Source organism: Juglans regia, chromosome 16 (assembly GCF_001411555.2).
Source record: "Juglans regia cultivar Chandler chromosome 16, Walnut 2.0, whole genome shotgun sequence".
Lineage (NCBI taxonomy): Eukaryota > Viridiplantae > Streptophyta > Magnoliopsida > Fagales > Juglandaceae > Juglans > Juglans regia.
In genome coordinates this window covers 27,128,627-27,142,385 of record NC_049916.1, presented here as the reverse complement: position 1 = coordinate 27,142,385, position 13,759 = coordinate 27,128,627, and the positions used below count along the sequence as shown (strand labels likewise).

Here is a 13,759-nt window from a genome sequence, read left to right as displayed (position 1 = left end):
TATATATATATATATATATATATATATATATATATATATATATATATGTATGTATGTATGTATGTATACGCTATTGTTATTTAGTGATCATTACTTGAGACATAGGAACGTTCCTCACTGCCAAGAATAAGTAATATTAACAAAAATAGTTTTATAAATCAATATAAGTGACTATATAATGAAAAAAATTAATCAAAATAGAGTATAAAATTTTGATATGATATATTATTCTATATCCATTTATGTCAAATAGAACAATACTTCAATATTTATCAAAAAAAAAAAAAAATTACTTCAATAGATTAACATATATAATACATGCGACGGCCGGCAAATGTGTCTCGTTAATAATTTTGTGTCTCAATTTAATAAGATCTTAAAAATAAAATTTAAATATTTCATTATATTAATTATGAAATTTAGTATTATCCATCTTACACATTAAAAAATATTTAAATTATTTAAATGTTTATTAAGTGAATTTTTTTTATATATATTTTTAAAAATCTAAATAAAAGCATCCCAACAGGCGCAACGATCTTAGTGGCCTTAACCTTGAGCCTGCAGCCTCGTTCTCATCAAAACCTATACAAGTTTATGGCCGGTATATATGTTGTTCTAGCTTGGGAATGTCTGATCTAAACCAGAACAAAGAAGATAGCCATTACGAGTTTATAATAAAGTAGTTGATCTATGATTTTGTTTGCTAGCTCTTGCCAGCTTGTATGTGATCTTCATTATCTAATAATTAAATGACGTACCATAGCATTATTTTCTAACTTTATATAAGAATGTCGTACTCAAATGTATGTAGGATGAAATTGTATACTAAATAATAATGTGATTGTTGGTCAGATGACTCACATCTCCTCTAATCTCGGAGAGGTGACATTATTATTATTATTATTATTATTGTATTTTTTCAAGTGTACGTAAGATATTAAGATGAAATGAGATGGGTTGAGACAATCTTAAGACCTAATTAGAGAAGTTACAAAAGTAGAAAGCTAGAATTAGAGGATACTAAGGTATGTTTGTGAGCTAAACTATTATAAACATAGTTCATTACTGTTTATAAATAGTTTATTACTATTTATAAATTATCCGTTACTATTTTATTATTATTTACAAATGATTTAAAATACTCTTAACATCCCACCATAGTCTATAGTAGTTAATCCAAAGAGCTCACAACTTCTTGACCTCGTATTTATAGTCGAATTTGGTGTCCCTTGTCCCATAGTATGCGTTGCTTTCATATCCGTGGCATTTAAGCATTGAACGAGACGAATAAAATAATATAATTACCGTTACTTATTTTAAAAGTGAAATGATTATCATCTAAAACATATTAAAAAATATCAACTCATCATAAAAGATGACCACACGGGCAGCTCTCATAGTTGTGTGGGTGCGATGATCGTGGCTCACATGGTATATATTTAATTATTTATTAATCATTTTTATTTGTTTCAACACCTTTCTTTAAGAATGGATCAGACTTTTTTTTTTTTAATAAATAGGTCCAATATATAAAATATTTAATTAAATAAATAAAATATATAATAAGAATTCAAACTTAGTAGCTCTCCTATACCTAATTAAGTTTTTTAATAGTCTTTCTTTGAGGGCTTGTAGATCTCACAAATTTTCGAATATATGTACATAGACACACAAAGGAATCTTGCATGTTATCATATTATTCTGAATACGTATGTGACAATAATTATGTTAGTTATATCCTTTGACTTTTTTCTCTCTTATTTTATAATCAAAATGATAACCTTACAACTATCTTACGACTAATTTATAATTTTACATTAAATGAATGATAGTTTTGTATGAGTAATGATACATATACAATCATTTATACAATTATGTTTTAAAATAATGATATTTATGTAAAGTGATGTTACTTTTATAATTTACTTTATAAAAATGTCTCTCATTTAAAATATAATTGTATAAAACATTGTATATCTATCATTTTTTGTTTTGTAATATTATTAAGATTTATTTTGAATGGAATGGCATGATTTCATTGTTTATTTAAAAATAAGCTGGAAAATAATTATAAAAGAGTTGTCATTGTATCATATAAATAAAAGATATGGCGCCTTTGGTTAAAGTAGTTAAATAATTTTGAAAACTAGTCTTAACCAAACATGGCCTAGAAATTCCAAATTTACCTTTATTTGCAGCCTCAATTTCATGAAGAGTAAAAAAAACTTAAATTCACGAAGAAATGTGAAAGGGGATTTTCATTTACCCCTTCCTTGGGCCGTATGACAGTTTGGCCCCTTCTCAGGATCCAAACTGTCGGTAGCGTAAAAAAAACCAATGAGGGGAAGGGGGCGAGGCAAAGCCCAAGGAGGCCCATTAGAAGTGTTGGCTGGACACATCACCCACCCACACAACAACTCATGTCGTCAGACAGCAGGCACGCAACAGTAAATGAGCTGAGAGGCCAATATGCAACAAGACCAAGCGTCCATCTACCTTTGGGACAAGGTAGTGCGCGTACCTCCCTCCCCCTGTCCGTCATAGGGGTTAGATTAGCGACACACGCACAATGTGGCAGGGCAATGACTAATAGGACAAGGGAGAAAGTCTGCCATATGCGCAGCATCCCATACGCCCCACCGTGATCTGCCAGTAGAGAGTGGGGACCATCACGAGCGTGTATATAAACGAATCCTGAGCACATGTTAGCTCTCTTAACAATTTTTTCCATATAGTCAGACACAAAAAGATAATTATAACATAAGTATCGACCCTCGAGCCCTCATCTCCTCGAGTCTTGTAGGTGAGGCGGAGGAACTGTAGAGTTGCCTAGGTTGTGAAACACGACGTCAATAAATTGAATTCCAAAGTAACTTCCAAATCCATCGATTTAATGAATCTACACATTAGTGAGGAGAAAAAAAGAAGGGCATTAGAACATGGAGAGAACAAATAAAGCTTGGGTCCGGATAGGGCATCAGTTAATGAAGTATTTGCTACATTTTCTTCAACATTTTACAAAATCTTTATGAAGACGTTTAAGAAATATTAACAGGGTATATGTGGATATTAAGAATATCATAGATTACATGTAAATAGTAGTAAAATAATTTAAAAATAATAATGAATAATTTTTAAATAATAATTTACTGTTTATTATTTATAAATAATAATAAAGTAAAAACTCATTACAAAACAAACAAATTATAATATCAAATTAATCACTAATAATAGTGATAAAAAGACAATTAGGTCTCGTTTGGTTATACAATAAAATAAAATAAAAGTTGAAAGTTGAATAAGATTTTTAATATAATTTTTATTTTATAATTTGAAAAAATTGAATTATTTATTATATTTTATATAAAAATTTTAAAAAAATTATAATAATTATATAAAATAATCTTAAAAGCCTGAGAAAAAAATAAAAAAATATAAAGCACCCCAAATTTCTATGCAAGTCAATTAAGGCCCCATTTGGTTGCAATACTCAGCTGAGATCAATTCAGTTCAGTTTATTCTACTTAATTTTAATATGAGTCTAACATTCAAATATTCAACTCTCAATTTATTAAACTCATCTCAATTTTAAACTTCATTACACATGAGACATATAATATTTTTTAACTCAACACATATTTACTTTTTTTAATTTTTTATAAATAATATTAAATTTATCTTAATATTTAAATACATTTAAATTATTTTAAATGAGCTCCACCTACTTAACTCGTTACTAGTTAGAAAGAATTCGACACAGATCAGGTCTGCTCAACGTACAAAAGCAGCCCGAGGAGGATCGAGAAAGATTTTGATGTCTTTTTGAGATTTGCAAGTAAGTTTATTAATAGGATAATGCTGGAGCTCCCGCTGGGGGCTCCCGCTGGGAGCTCCGGCTGGAGTTCTAGTGTATTTTATTATGTGTATTTTTTAATTTTTTTTATATAGATGTTTTTAATAATTTTAAATATTTTTAAAAAATAAAAAAATTTATAATATTATTAAATAATACTTACTTAATCACGAAGTAAAATATAAAATATTTTTTTAATTTTTTATTAAATATAATTAAAATATTTTTTTAATTTATTTTATTTTTTAAAAAATATTAAAAAATATTATATAAAAAATAACTTAAAAAAAAACACATACAATATATGCCTACAGCCCCCAGCACGATCCATCGGAAGCGGAGATCAAACGTCACTCTGACGGCTGAACGGTGAAAGCATGTCATCTCTTACGTTTTCTTCGGTTGTACGTGGTCGCAGTGTCTGATTAGGGTAGCTTCCACATTTTCTCATTATTAAAATAAAAATGAAAATGATATGGATATATAAGCACTGCATAATCATTTAAAAAAAATAAAAAGATATTAAATCTTCATGAAAAAAAATTTAAAAATAAATCTTATTTTTTTCAATGTAACTACACGATATTTAATTTCTTTACAACTGTATGTAACATTACTTATATTAAAAAGAGAAATACTACTTTACCTCATACTTTGACCGCTTGGTATTTTTTTTTTTTTTACTTAGTGATTAAATAAGTAATTTTAAATATATTGAGATTTTATTTTTATTTTTTTAAAATATTTAAATTTATTAAGAAAATATGAAAAGAATAATTAAAACAAATTTTTAAAACACATTGGTCAAATGGAGCAGCTAGCGGCTGAGTAGCCCAACTCTATTAAAAATGGCAACAAATCAAAATCTGAAATGTGAAAAGGTAAGCACAAGCAAAAGTGGTAGGAAAAAGCTCAGTTCTATTCAGACAGTATGGCTATAAAAGGGCTGAAATGATGCAACTTCCTCCAAGCTTTCCCCATCTCGTGTGCCTGAGCTGCGTGTGTTTGTCAGGGAGAGATTCACAAAGATATGGTTTCCATTTCTGCAGATTTTAGAGGTCATGTTCTCTGTGTTCCATACCCACTTCAAGGCCACATCAACCCAATGCTCAAGCTCGCCGAACTCCTCCATCACAAAGGCTTTCTCATAACTTTTGTGAATACCGAGTACAACCACAAACGCTTGCTTAGGTCCAGAGGCCCCGATGCCCTTGACGGCTTCCCTGGCTTTCGCTTTGAGACCATCCCCGAAGGCCTTCCATTTTCTGATGCCGATGTTAGCCAAGATGTCCCTTCTCTTTGCGATTCCACCTCCAAGAATTGCCTCGTCCCTCTCTGCAGCCTCCTCTCCAAACTCAACGATACGACCTCTTCCAACGTGCCGCGCCCGGTCACCTGTATTGTGTCTGACGGCTGCATGTCCTTCACCCTTGATGCTGCTGAAAAGTTTGGAATTCCAAACGTACTTTTCTGGACACCTAGCGCCTGCGGCTTCTTGTGTTATATGCATTATCGTCATCTAGTTGAACGAGGTTTAACACCTCTCAAAGGTACGTACGTAGTGTCTCGATCAACCTTAATATTACTATTTATCAGATTTAAATTTTTAAGGCAAGTGTTTCCCATATAGATTCATTACTACGTATATATCAACCTTAACAAAGATTTTACCTTACTTCGATGGATGTGATTCACAGATGCAAGCGATCTAACGAATGGGTATTTAGAAACGGCAATCGATTGGATTCCCGGAATGAAAAACTTGCGGCTGAGGGATCTTCCGAGTTTCATTAGAACTACGGATGAGAACGATATCATGGTCAACTTCCTCATCCGGGAAACGAAGAGAACTCCAAGAGCTTCAGCTGTGGTTTTGAACACGTTCGACCCATTTGAAAAGGACGTTTTGGATGCTCTCTCGTCTTTGCTTCCTCGTATATACACCATCGGTCCACTTCTGTTACTTGCCGATCAGATTAAAGATGACAAATTGAGATCATTAGGTTCCAATCTGTGGAAAGAACAGCCCGGGTGTGTGGAATGGCTAAATACAAAAGAACCTAACTCCGTGGTGTTCGTAAATTTTGGCAGCATCACTGTGATGACGCCCCAACAACTCGTCGAGTTTGCTTGGGGACTTGCCAACAGTGGAAAACCCTTCTTGTGGATTATAAGGCCTGATCTTGTGGTGGGAGACTCGGCCATTCTGCCTCCTGAATTTGTTACCGAAACTAAAGATCGAGGCATGCTAGCAAGTTGGTGCGCTCAAGAACGAATCCTGAAGCACCCATCAATAGCTGGGTTTCTAACGCATAGCGGGTGGAATTCCACACTTGAAAGCGTGTGCAGTGGAGTGCCAATGATCTCCTGGCCCTTCTTTGCCGAGCAGCAGACGAATTGCAGGTACTGCTGCACTGAATGGGGCATTGGGATGGAGATAGATAACAACGTTAAGCGGGACGAGGTTGAGAAACTGGTGAGGGAGTTAATGGAGGGTGATAAGGGTAAAGAAATGAAGAAGAAGGTAATGGAGTGGGAGTCAAAGGCAGAAGAGGCTGCCAAACCTGGCGGTTCTTCTCACCAGAACCTGGACAAATTGATTGCCGATGTTCTCCTGCCTGGAAATGTTTAAATCCAGACAAAGAAGCCACTTTCAAGTTTATAATAATAAACTTATCTATAGGATTTATCTGGTTGCCTTGTTGCATATATGCATTTTTAAAGAAAATCTAATTGGTAATTTATATTTGTTTTAACAGTCATCTAATGTGGGGGCTCAGACTGCCCTTTATTATTGAGTCTAACGAATAAAATATTTAATTAAATAGGTAAAGTGTAGAGCTAGAGTTTAAATTCAGGATATTTATTATGATACTTATTATCTTAAAAGTTTAAAATGATAAGAGAGTTATATTTAATCATTTATACTGTTTTAACAATTACATCAAGTTACCTCTATTTATAAATAGATTTAATTTCATAAGATTGTATTTTATAGACTTATCCCTCTTTTATTTTAAATCAATTGTATTTCGCTGCCTATTTTCCGACATTGCTGATGGGTTTCGATGTTTTCATTAGCTATTTTGTTTTGTTTTGTTTTATGGGCTTGGACATGGTGTCAATTGATTTCAAAAATCTCCATCTCTATAATAAAGGTCTGGGCTGAGGTGGACTGGGCTTGGACTAGATCTGGGGCAAGGGACCTAACCAACACTTGAGGTGGACCACATGGTACTGACCTGGACCCAAAGAGGTTCAGCCCAATCAGTAGATAGTCCTATCAGAGGTGGGTAAAGTATGGAGATACTTATTACATATATCACACTTGCCTTCCAATTCCTTAGGCCGTAACATTGCTGTGTGCCGATTTGCTTCTGCTTGGTTCCTTCAAATGAAAGATTAACATGATACGATTAAAAGAAGTCTAGAGATTGATGAACAAGAAAGGTTTATCCTTAATCCATGGATTCAAGCGAGAGTGCATAACGTTTGATGTTGTAACACTTCAATTAAATTCCCAAAATACTGTAAATAATAAATTCCACATTTAGAGAGGGTGAGTACCTCCAGAACGATGGAAGAAGAAGGAGAAGATGGAGAAGAATAATTAATTGTCTATTACTTTTTGCATAAAAAATTCAATATTCCTTCACCTGCTATATTGTTCACCACGTCAGTGACACTAATCGAAAGTGGTCCCAACCAATGAGACTTTGACAGCTAGATGGACGTCACAGGAATTGTAAATGCAAAGGAAGATAAAATCGTAAACTATCGTTTGCTTATAAAATGAAAATACAATAATATGATTAAAGATAAGTTCATCCCTCACCACATGTCTTTCCCAGATGCTTCACAGCTTCAAGATCCAACAGCTACAAACTGGAACCCCAACTACTAACCCTTTGACTCGTTGACTAGCCTTTAGACTTCATACTTTCCCTTTATACATATTTCTACTGAGCTTCTCCTTCTATCTTCAACCTTCGACTCTTCTCTACAAACAATTGGAACAATATTCCCCTGTTAGAACACCTTGCCTGCAAGTGAGGATACGTGCTCTTAAGGCTGATATACGATTCACAAGTGGTGTCCTCAACCCTCTATCCTTTTGCCAACAGGTAAGTACCTCTATCACTGGTTTATTATTTCTCTTGACCACAAGGCAAGCCAGAGCTTCCTCAAACTCAGGCTTTAAGACTCCCACAGCATCCGCGGGTGGTATAGTAGCTAAAGGCGTAATCTTGTCCCCCCAATTTCTTTTTCAATTGAGACACATGAAAAGTAGTATGTATCTTGACAGATGGAGACAGATCCAGGCGGTAGGCCACCAATTCCACCCTTTGCAGCACTTGAAAGGGCCTGTAATACCTCAGGGCCAATTTTAAATCCCTCCTCTATGACATCGATATATGGGCTGTAAATGGAGATAGACCCAGCCCCCAACGGTAAACTCCATCTCTGTCCTCTTTAAATCTGCATACCTTTTCATTCTCTCTTGGACTTTGCATAGGCTCAGTTTTAACCCTTTCATAATTTGATCCCTTGACTTGAGCTCTTCCTCTACTAACTCTCATCTTGACATGCCAAGGCTGTAATTTCTTATGTAAGGGGGTGCGTACCTGTATAACGCCTCGAATGGAGACAACCTTGTTTAGGCATGAATATTGGTGTTGTACTACCATTCGGCCAAGGGAACCCAATTCAGTCCCTTGGCTGATCTCCATCAAAACATCTCAGGTAATTCTCTAAACACTTATTTACTGCTTCTGATTGGCCATCGGACTGAGGGTGGTATTTAGTGGAGAAAGCCATTTGTAACCCCTTGTAGTTTAAGAAATTCCTGCCAGAAATGATTAGTAAAGGTAAGGTCACAGCCTGAGATAATGGATAGAGGTAGCCATGGAGTTTAAAGATATGTTTAAGGAAGACCTGGGCTATAGTTTTTGCTGTGTAAGGGTGGGCTATGGGTGTGAAATGGCTGTACTTTTGCAAGTGATCCACCACAACCCAAAAGTTGTTGTACTGTTGTAAAGAGGGAAGGCCTTCTATGAAATCCATGGTTATATGTGACCCTGGTTGAGAGGGTACTAGTAACTTGGTAAGGGTTTTAGGAGTTCGGAAGGATAACTCTTCTCACCTTTCACCATCTGGCACACATCACATTCCCTTACATATTTCTTCACATCTGCTTTGAGTCAAGCCCAGAAAAATTCCTTTTGAGCATGGTGCATAGTCTTGTTATAACCTGCATGTCCCCACAATGAACTCCTATGTACCCAATCAAATAGCTTGGCCTTAAAGGCCTCATCCCTCATAACATATAGTCGGCCCTTGTAAAACAAAAGGCCCTCTAATAAATCTTCTGTATGCGTAGCATCCCGTATGCCCCACCGCGATCTGCCAATAGAGGGTGGAGACCACCACGAGCGTGTATATAAACGAATCCTGAGCACAGATTAGCTCTCTTAACAATTTTCTTCTTATAGTCAGACACAAAAAGATAATTATAACTTAAGCATCGGAGGCGACCCTCGAGCCCTCATCTCTTCGAGTCTTGTAGGTGAGGCGAAGGAATTGTAGAGTTGCTCGAACTGTAAAACACGACATCAACAAATTGAATTCCAAACTAACTTCCAAATCCATCGATTTAATGAATCAACACATTAGTGAGGGGAAAAAACAAGGGCATTAGAACATGGAGAGAACAAATTAAGCTTAGGGTCCGAATAGGGCATCAGTTAATGAAGTATTTGTTAAACTTTCTTCAACATTTTACAAAATCTTTATTGGTAAAGGAAGACGTTTAAGAAATATTAACAGGGTATGTGTGGATGTTAAGAATATCATATATTACATGTAAATAGTAATAAAATAATTTTTAAATAATAATGAATAATTTTTAAATAATAATTTACTATTTATAAATAATAGTAAATTGTTTATAAATAATAATAAAGTAAAAACTCATTACAAAACAAACAAATTATAATATCAAATTAATCACTAATAAGAGTGATAAAAAGACAATTAGGTCTTGTTTGGTTACACAGATAAAATGATATAAAAGTTGAAAAAGATTTTTTAATATAATTTTTATTTTAGGATTTGAAAAAATTAAATTTTTTATTATATTTTATATAAAAAAATTTAAAAAAATTATAATAATTATATAAAATAAGGTGATCTCGTCTTATTTATTAAACTAGGTCTTAAAAGCCTGAAAAAAAGAGATTAAAAAAATATAAAGCCCCCCAAATTTCGATGCAAGTCAATTAAGGCCCCAGTTGAGATCAATTCAGTTTAGTTTAATTTTAAATTGAGTTTAACATCTAAACACCTAACTCTCAAATTATTAAACTCATCTCAACTCAAAACCTCATTGCACGTGGAACATACGACTTTTTTCAACTCAACACATATTTATATGTGGGATCCACAACCTTTTTCAATTTTTCATAAATAGTACTAAACTTATCTTAACATTCAAACACATCTAAACTCATTTTAAATGAGTCTCATATAACTCACTTTACATACTCAACTCACTACTATTCAAAAAGAACTTCACTCAGCTTAGTTTTGTTCTACATACACACTACAAAGGAAGTGACTTTTCCCAACGATTTTTTTTTTTTTTTTTTTTTTGCAACTATTTATTAACAACGCTATCATGGATTTGCAATGCGATCGGTCACTTGGTGGAGGCCTTTTTTGCAGTGCCTAAATGCATATTTGAGGCATATAACTATATAAGGAAACACTGTAAATAATTTTTTTTATATCGTTTTATTGTGATTCGACGCTTATTCTTATCAGCATCCGATTTTTTGCAATCAACGTGCATTGATTAAAAATTCACTGCAAAAATGTATTAGCAGCGTTTTTGGGGCTTTTAGCGGCGAAGTTGAAGTGCTGAAAATACCAAAATCCTTATAGTGCAAGTTGGTGAGCTCAAGAACAAATCCTGAGCTGGGTTTCTAACGCATAACGGGTGGAATTCCACGCTTGAAAGCGTGTGCGGTGGAGTGCCAATGATCTCCTGGCCCTTCTTTGCCGAGCAGCAGACGAATTGCTGGTGCTGCTGCACTGAATGGGGCATTGGGATGGAGATAGATAACAACGTTAAGCGGGACGAAGTTGAGAAGCGAGGGAGTTAATGGAGGGTGATAAGGGTAAAGAGATGAAGAAGAAGGTAATGGAGAGGAAGACAATGGCGGAAGAGGCTGCAAAAGCTGGTGGTTTTTCTTACCAGAATTTGGAAAGCTTGATTTCTGACGTACTCGTAACTGCAGGAAACATGTAAATTAAGCAGAGCTAGGGGAGAAGAAGCTGGCAAATATTAATTAAATTTTACAATCAATTAAGTAGCTAGCTGTTGTGCTAGATATGATTTTGATTTATTAATCAACAATATTCAGATCATCTACTTCATTAGCATTGTTATGATGATCAAGAGAATAATTAATCTCGTCTCTATAATTTTTCTTTCTTATGACTTTTCTAATCAATAAAAAGATAGCCATGTTACCAGGTGCTTTGAATAGTGAGTTAATATGATTTTAAATGAGTTGAATAAAATATTATTAAAAAATTATTTTTTAATATTATTATTATTTAATAATTTTTAATTTTTAATTATTTATTATATTTTATGTAAAAATTTAAAAAAATTATAATAATACGTCAAATTGAGATAATTTCTATATCTAAACCAGTCTTTATATTTAACTATTTTTTTTTCTCGATTAACGTTTTACTCGCTTGTGTATGGTCAACTTTTTTATTGAGTCAATGCAAAAGTAAAAAAATAATTAAATTAAATTAAATTAAAAAAATTCTTATTGAAATCGATAAAATATTCCTATCTCAAAAAAACTAATATCAAAATGGACAAAAGATTTCCTCCGATGATCTGGGAGAGGTGGCGCCGCATCTAGCAAATATTTATTTTATATTTTATATCATTGTTGTTTAAAAGTTTAATACGATAAAAGATATAAATTTGTCATTTATCTGCCAATTATTAGATAAATTTTATTAGCTATATTATGTTTTAACAATTTTATATTTGCGTTTATCTCAGCACTATTGTTATTATTATTTTCTTATAAATTAACTAGCTAGCTTGTAACTCGTAAGATGAGGTATCATACCCTCCGAAATAAAATTATTAAACAAATTAATGTTTTTACAATGATCGAAAGTTAAAAGTAAAATTTTTTATAAAAAAATAAACAAAAAGAAATTAAAACCAAGAACTAAAATAAAGAAGGGCACTGTGGGCAGAAGAGAGAATGAAAAAAAGCCCTTACCTTAAAAAAAGGAACCCAGTTCTGTATCTGAGCTTCTGAGTTGTTCTTAAACTTGTTTTTAGAAAATCAGTTTGTTTTTGTTTTCACTTTACTTATATAAATATGTTTGGTTTTTTTGTTTTTGAAATTCTTAATTTTAGATATCTAGATTTTATTTTTATTTTTTATTTTTATCCCCACAAAATAATTAATTAACGATAGTGAGTAATTGCATTGGGTTTATTAATTAAGCTTCTTATTGCATTAATTATGGGTTTTTCTCATGTAGCATGGTTCTAAATAATTATTTATGTTTTTTAAAAAAAAATTAAAGAAAATAATTCGATTAAATATTTTAAATCAGGATTGTGCATTAATGAGGCTATTTTTTAGGAAATTTCTTCAATTGTATATTGAGGCTATATATTTTGGGATAATTGATTAATTTGAAATATATATGAATGTACGTAGTAGTAGATGATCATGAGGACACCAAATAAATTAGGAATACATGTTCAAAAATGGTTATCATCATTCTCGATCGGCAAATTAATTAATTATATATTAATGCTCTTCTCAAATAGGAGTATGCTAGAAATTGCTTATAATCAAGCTAGCAGGCGAAAGCACTTCGTTATAAGCTGACATGACCAGATGAAGAAAACTGCGCGCGCACACACACACACACACGCACACTCGGACAGACAGATGCATCCATTTTAGATTTGGCATTCAAATTAATTAATTAGCAAAATAAACAAGCTAGCTAGCTAGGGTTTCCCACATGCATGTTGAGTGCGTACGCGTACATTAGGCACTCTCTGCATGATCTCATCATAGAGTACTGCGTACTGATGATCATGATCGAGCAGTTACTCCTGCATGGCGGCCGGCTACGTACGTACAGTTATAAAGGACATATATATACGATGAACCTCGAGCAACAATATTAATTAATATTATCAAAGTGCATGTATATCTGTCGGAAAGATCGACAAAGTTTCGATGCATTTTACTCCGATGGCCTTTTTTTTATTATTATTACAATATTTGGTGAGAATCAGATAATGATCATGTTGAGAATGTATTTTACTGTTTGGTTGGCATCGATCGAGAACCCAAGATGCCCCCCGCGGCCGGATTCACCACCCTTCGCTTAGTATTATTTGTTTCATTACCGAGGGATGCATGCTAGCTGCTGTCTTTAGTTAAAACATTGACCGGCCAAAAAATATATCTCAAAGCTAGAATGTGTATTAATCTCAAGTTTTTGAAAATGAACAAGTATTCTTATATACTTATTGAAAATGGTTTGTACAGTACTTTTAAATATTGTAGGTTTTGTCTAAAAAAATATGTGAAAAAACTCCATTTTTTAATAATGGATCTCATTTTTTTTTTTAAATAAAATATGCAAAAATTACATACACTATAACTATATCTAATATTGCTCTATCTTATTAATTTATTATTTATATGACCTCAATTAATTACGTCTTAAAAGTGATAAGTAAGGTTGCACATTCAAAAAGTTTATTAAGTGTAGTAGTGTTCATGTGCTGTGAATTCGAACTTTCTCCGAAGATAACTTAATTTGCATGTGTGC

At 33.1% G+C, this 13,759-nt stretch overlaps 1 protein-coding gene and 1 long non-coding RNA gene across 3 annotated transcripts; both read left to right on the top strand.

The window, feature by feature from the left end:
• Positions 1 to 4,886: 4,886 nt before the first annotated feature.
• LOC108984616 (7-deoxyloganetin glucosyltransferase-like) lies at positions 4,887 to 6,580 on the top strand. Its single transcript, XM_018956636.2, has 2 exons — positions 4,887 to 5,406; positions 5,554 to 6,580. Exons 1-2 carry the CDS (start codon positions 4,887 to 4,889, stop codon positions 6,486 to 6,488), a joined length of 1,455 nt encoding a protein of 484 aa, XP_018812181.1. The 3' UTR covers positions 6,489 to 6,580.
• Positions 6,581 to 7,709: 1,129 nt separating this feature from the next.
• Positions 7,710 to 9,695, top strand: LOC108984617. 2 transcript variants are annotated; one of them, XR_004798555.1, is made up of 3 exons: positions 7,710 to 7,980; positions 8,163 to 8,307; positions 8,451 to 9,695. It is a non-coding gene; the product is annotated as an uncharacterized LOC108984617 (long non-coding RNA). The 2 variants fall into 2 exon arrangements; XR_004798556.1 differs by having other exon boundaries at positions 8,163 to 8,599; positions 9,237 to 9,695.
• The last annotated feature ends 4,064 nt before the right edge of the window (positions 9,696 to 13,759 follow it).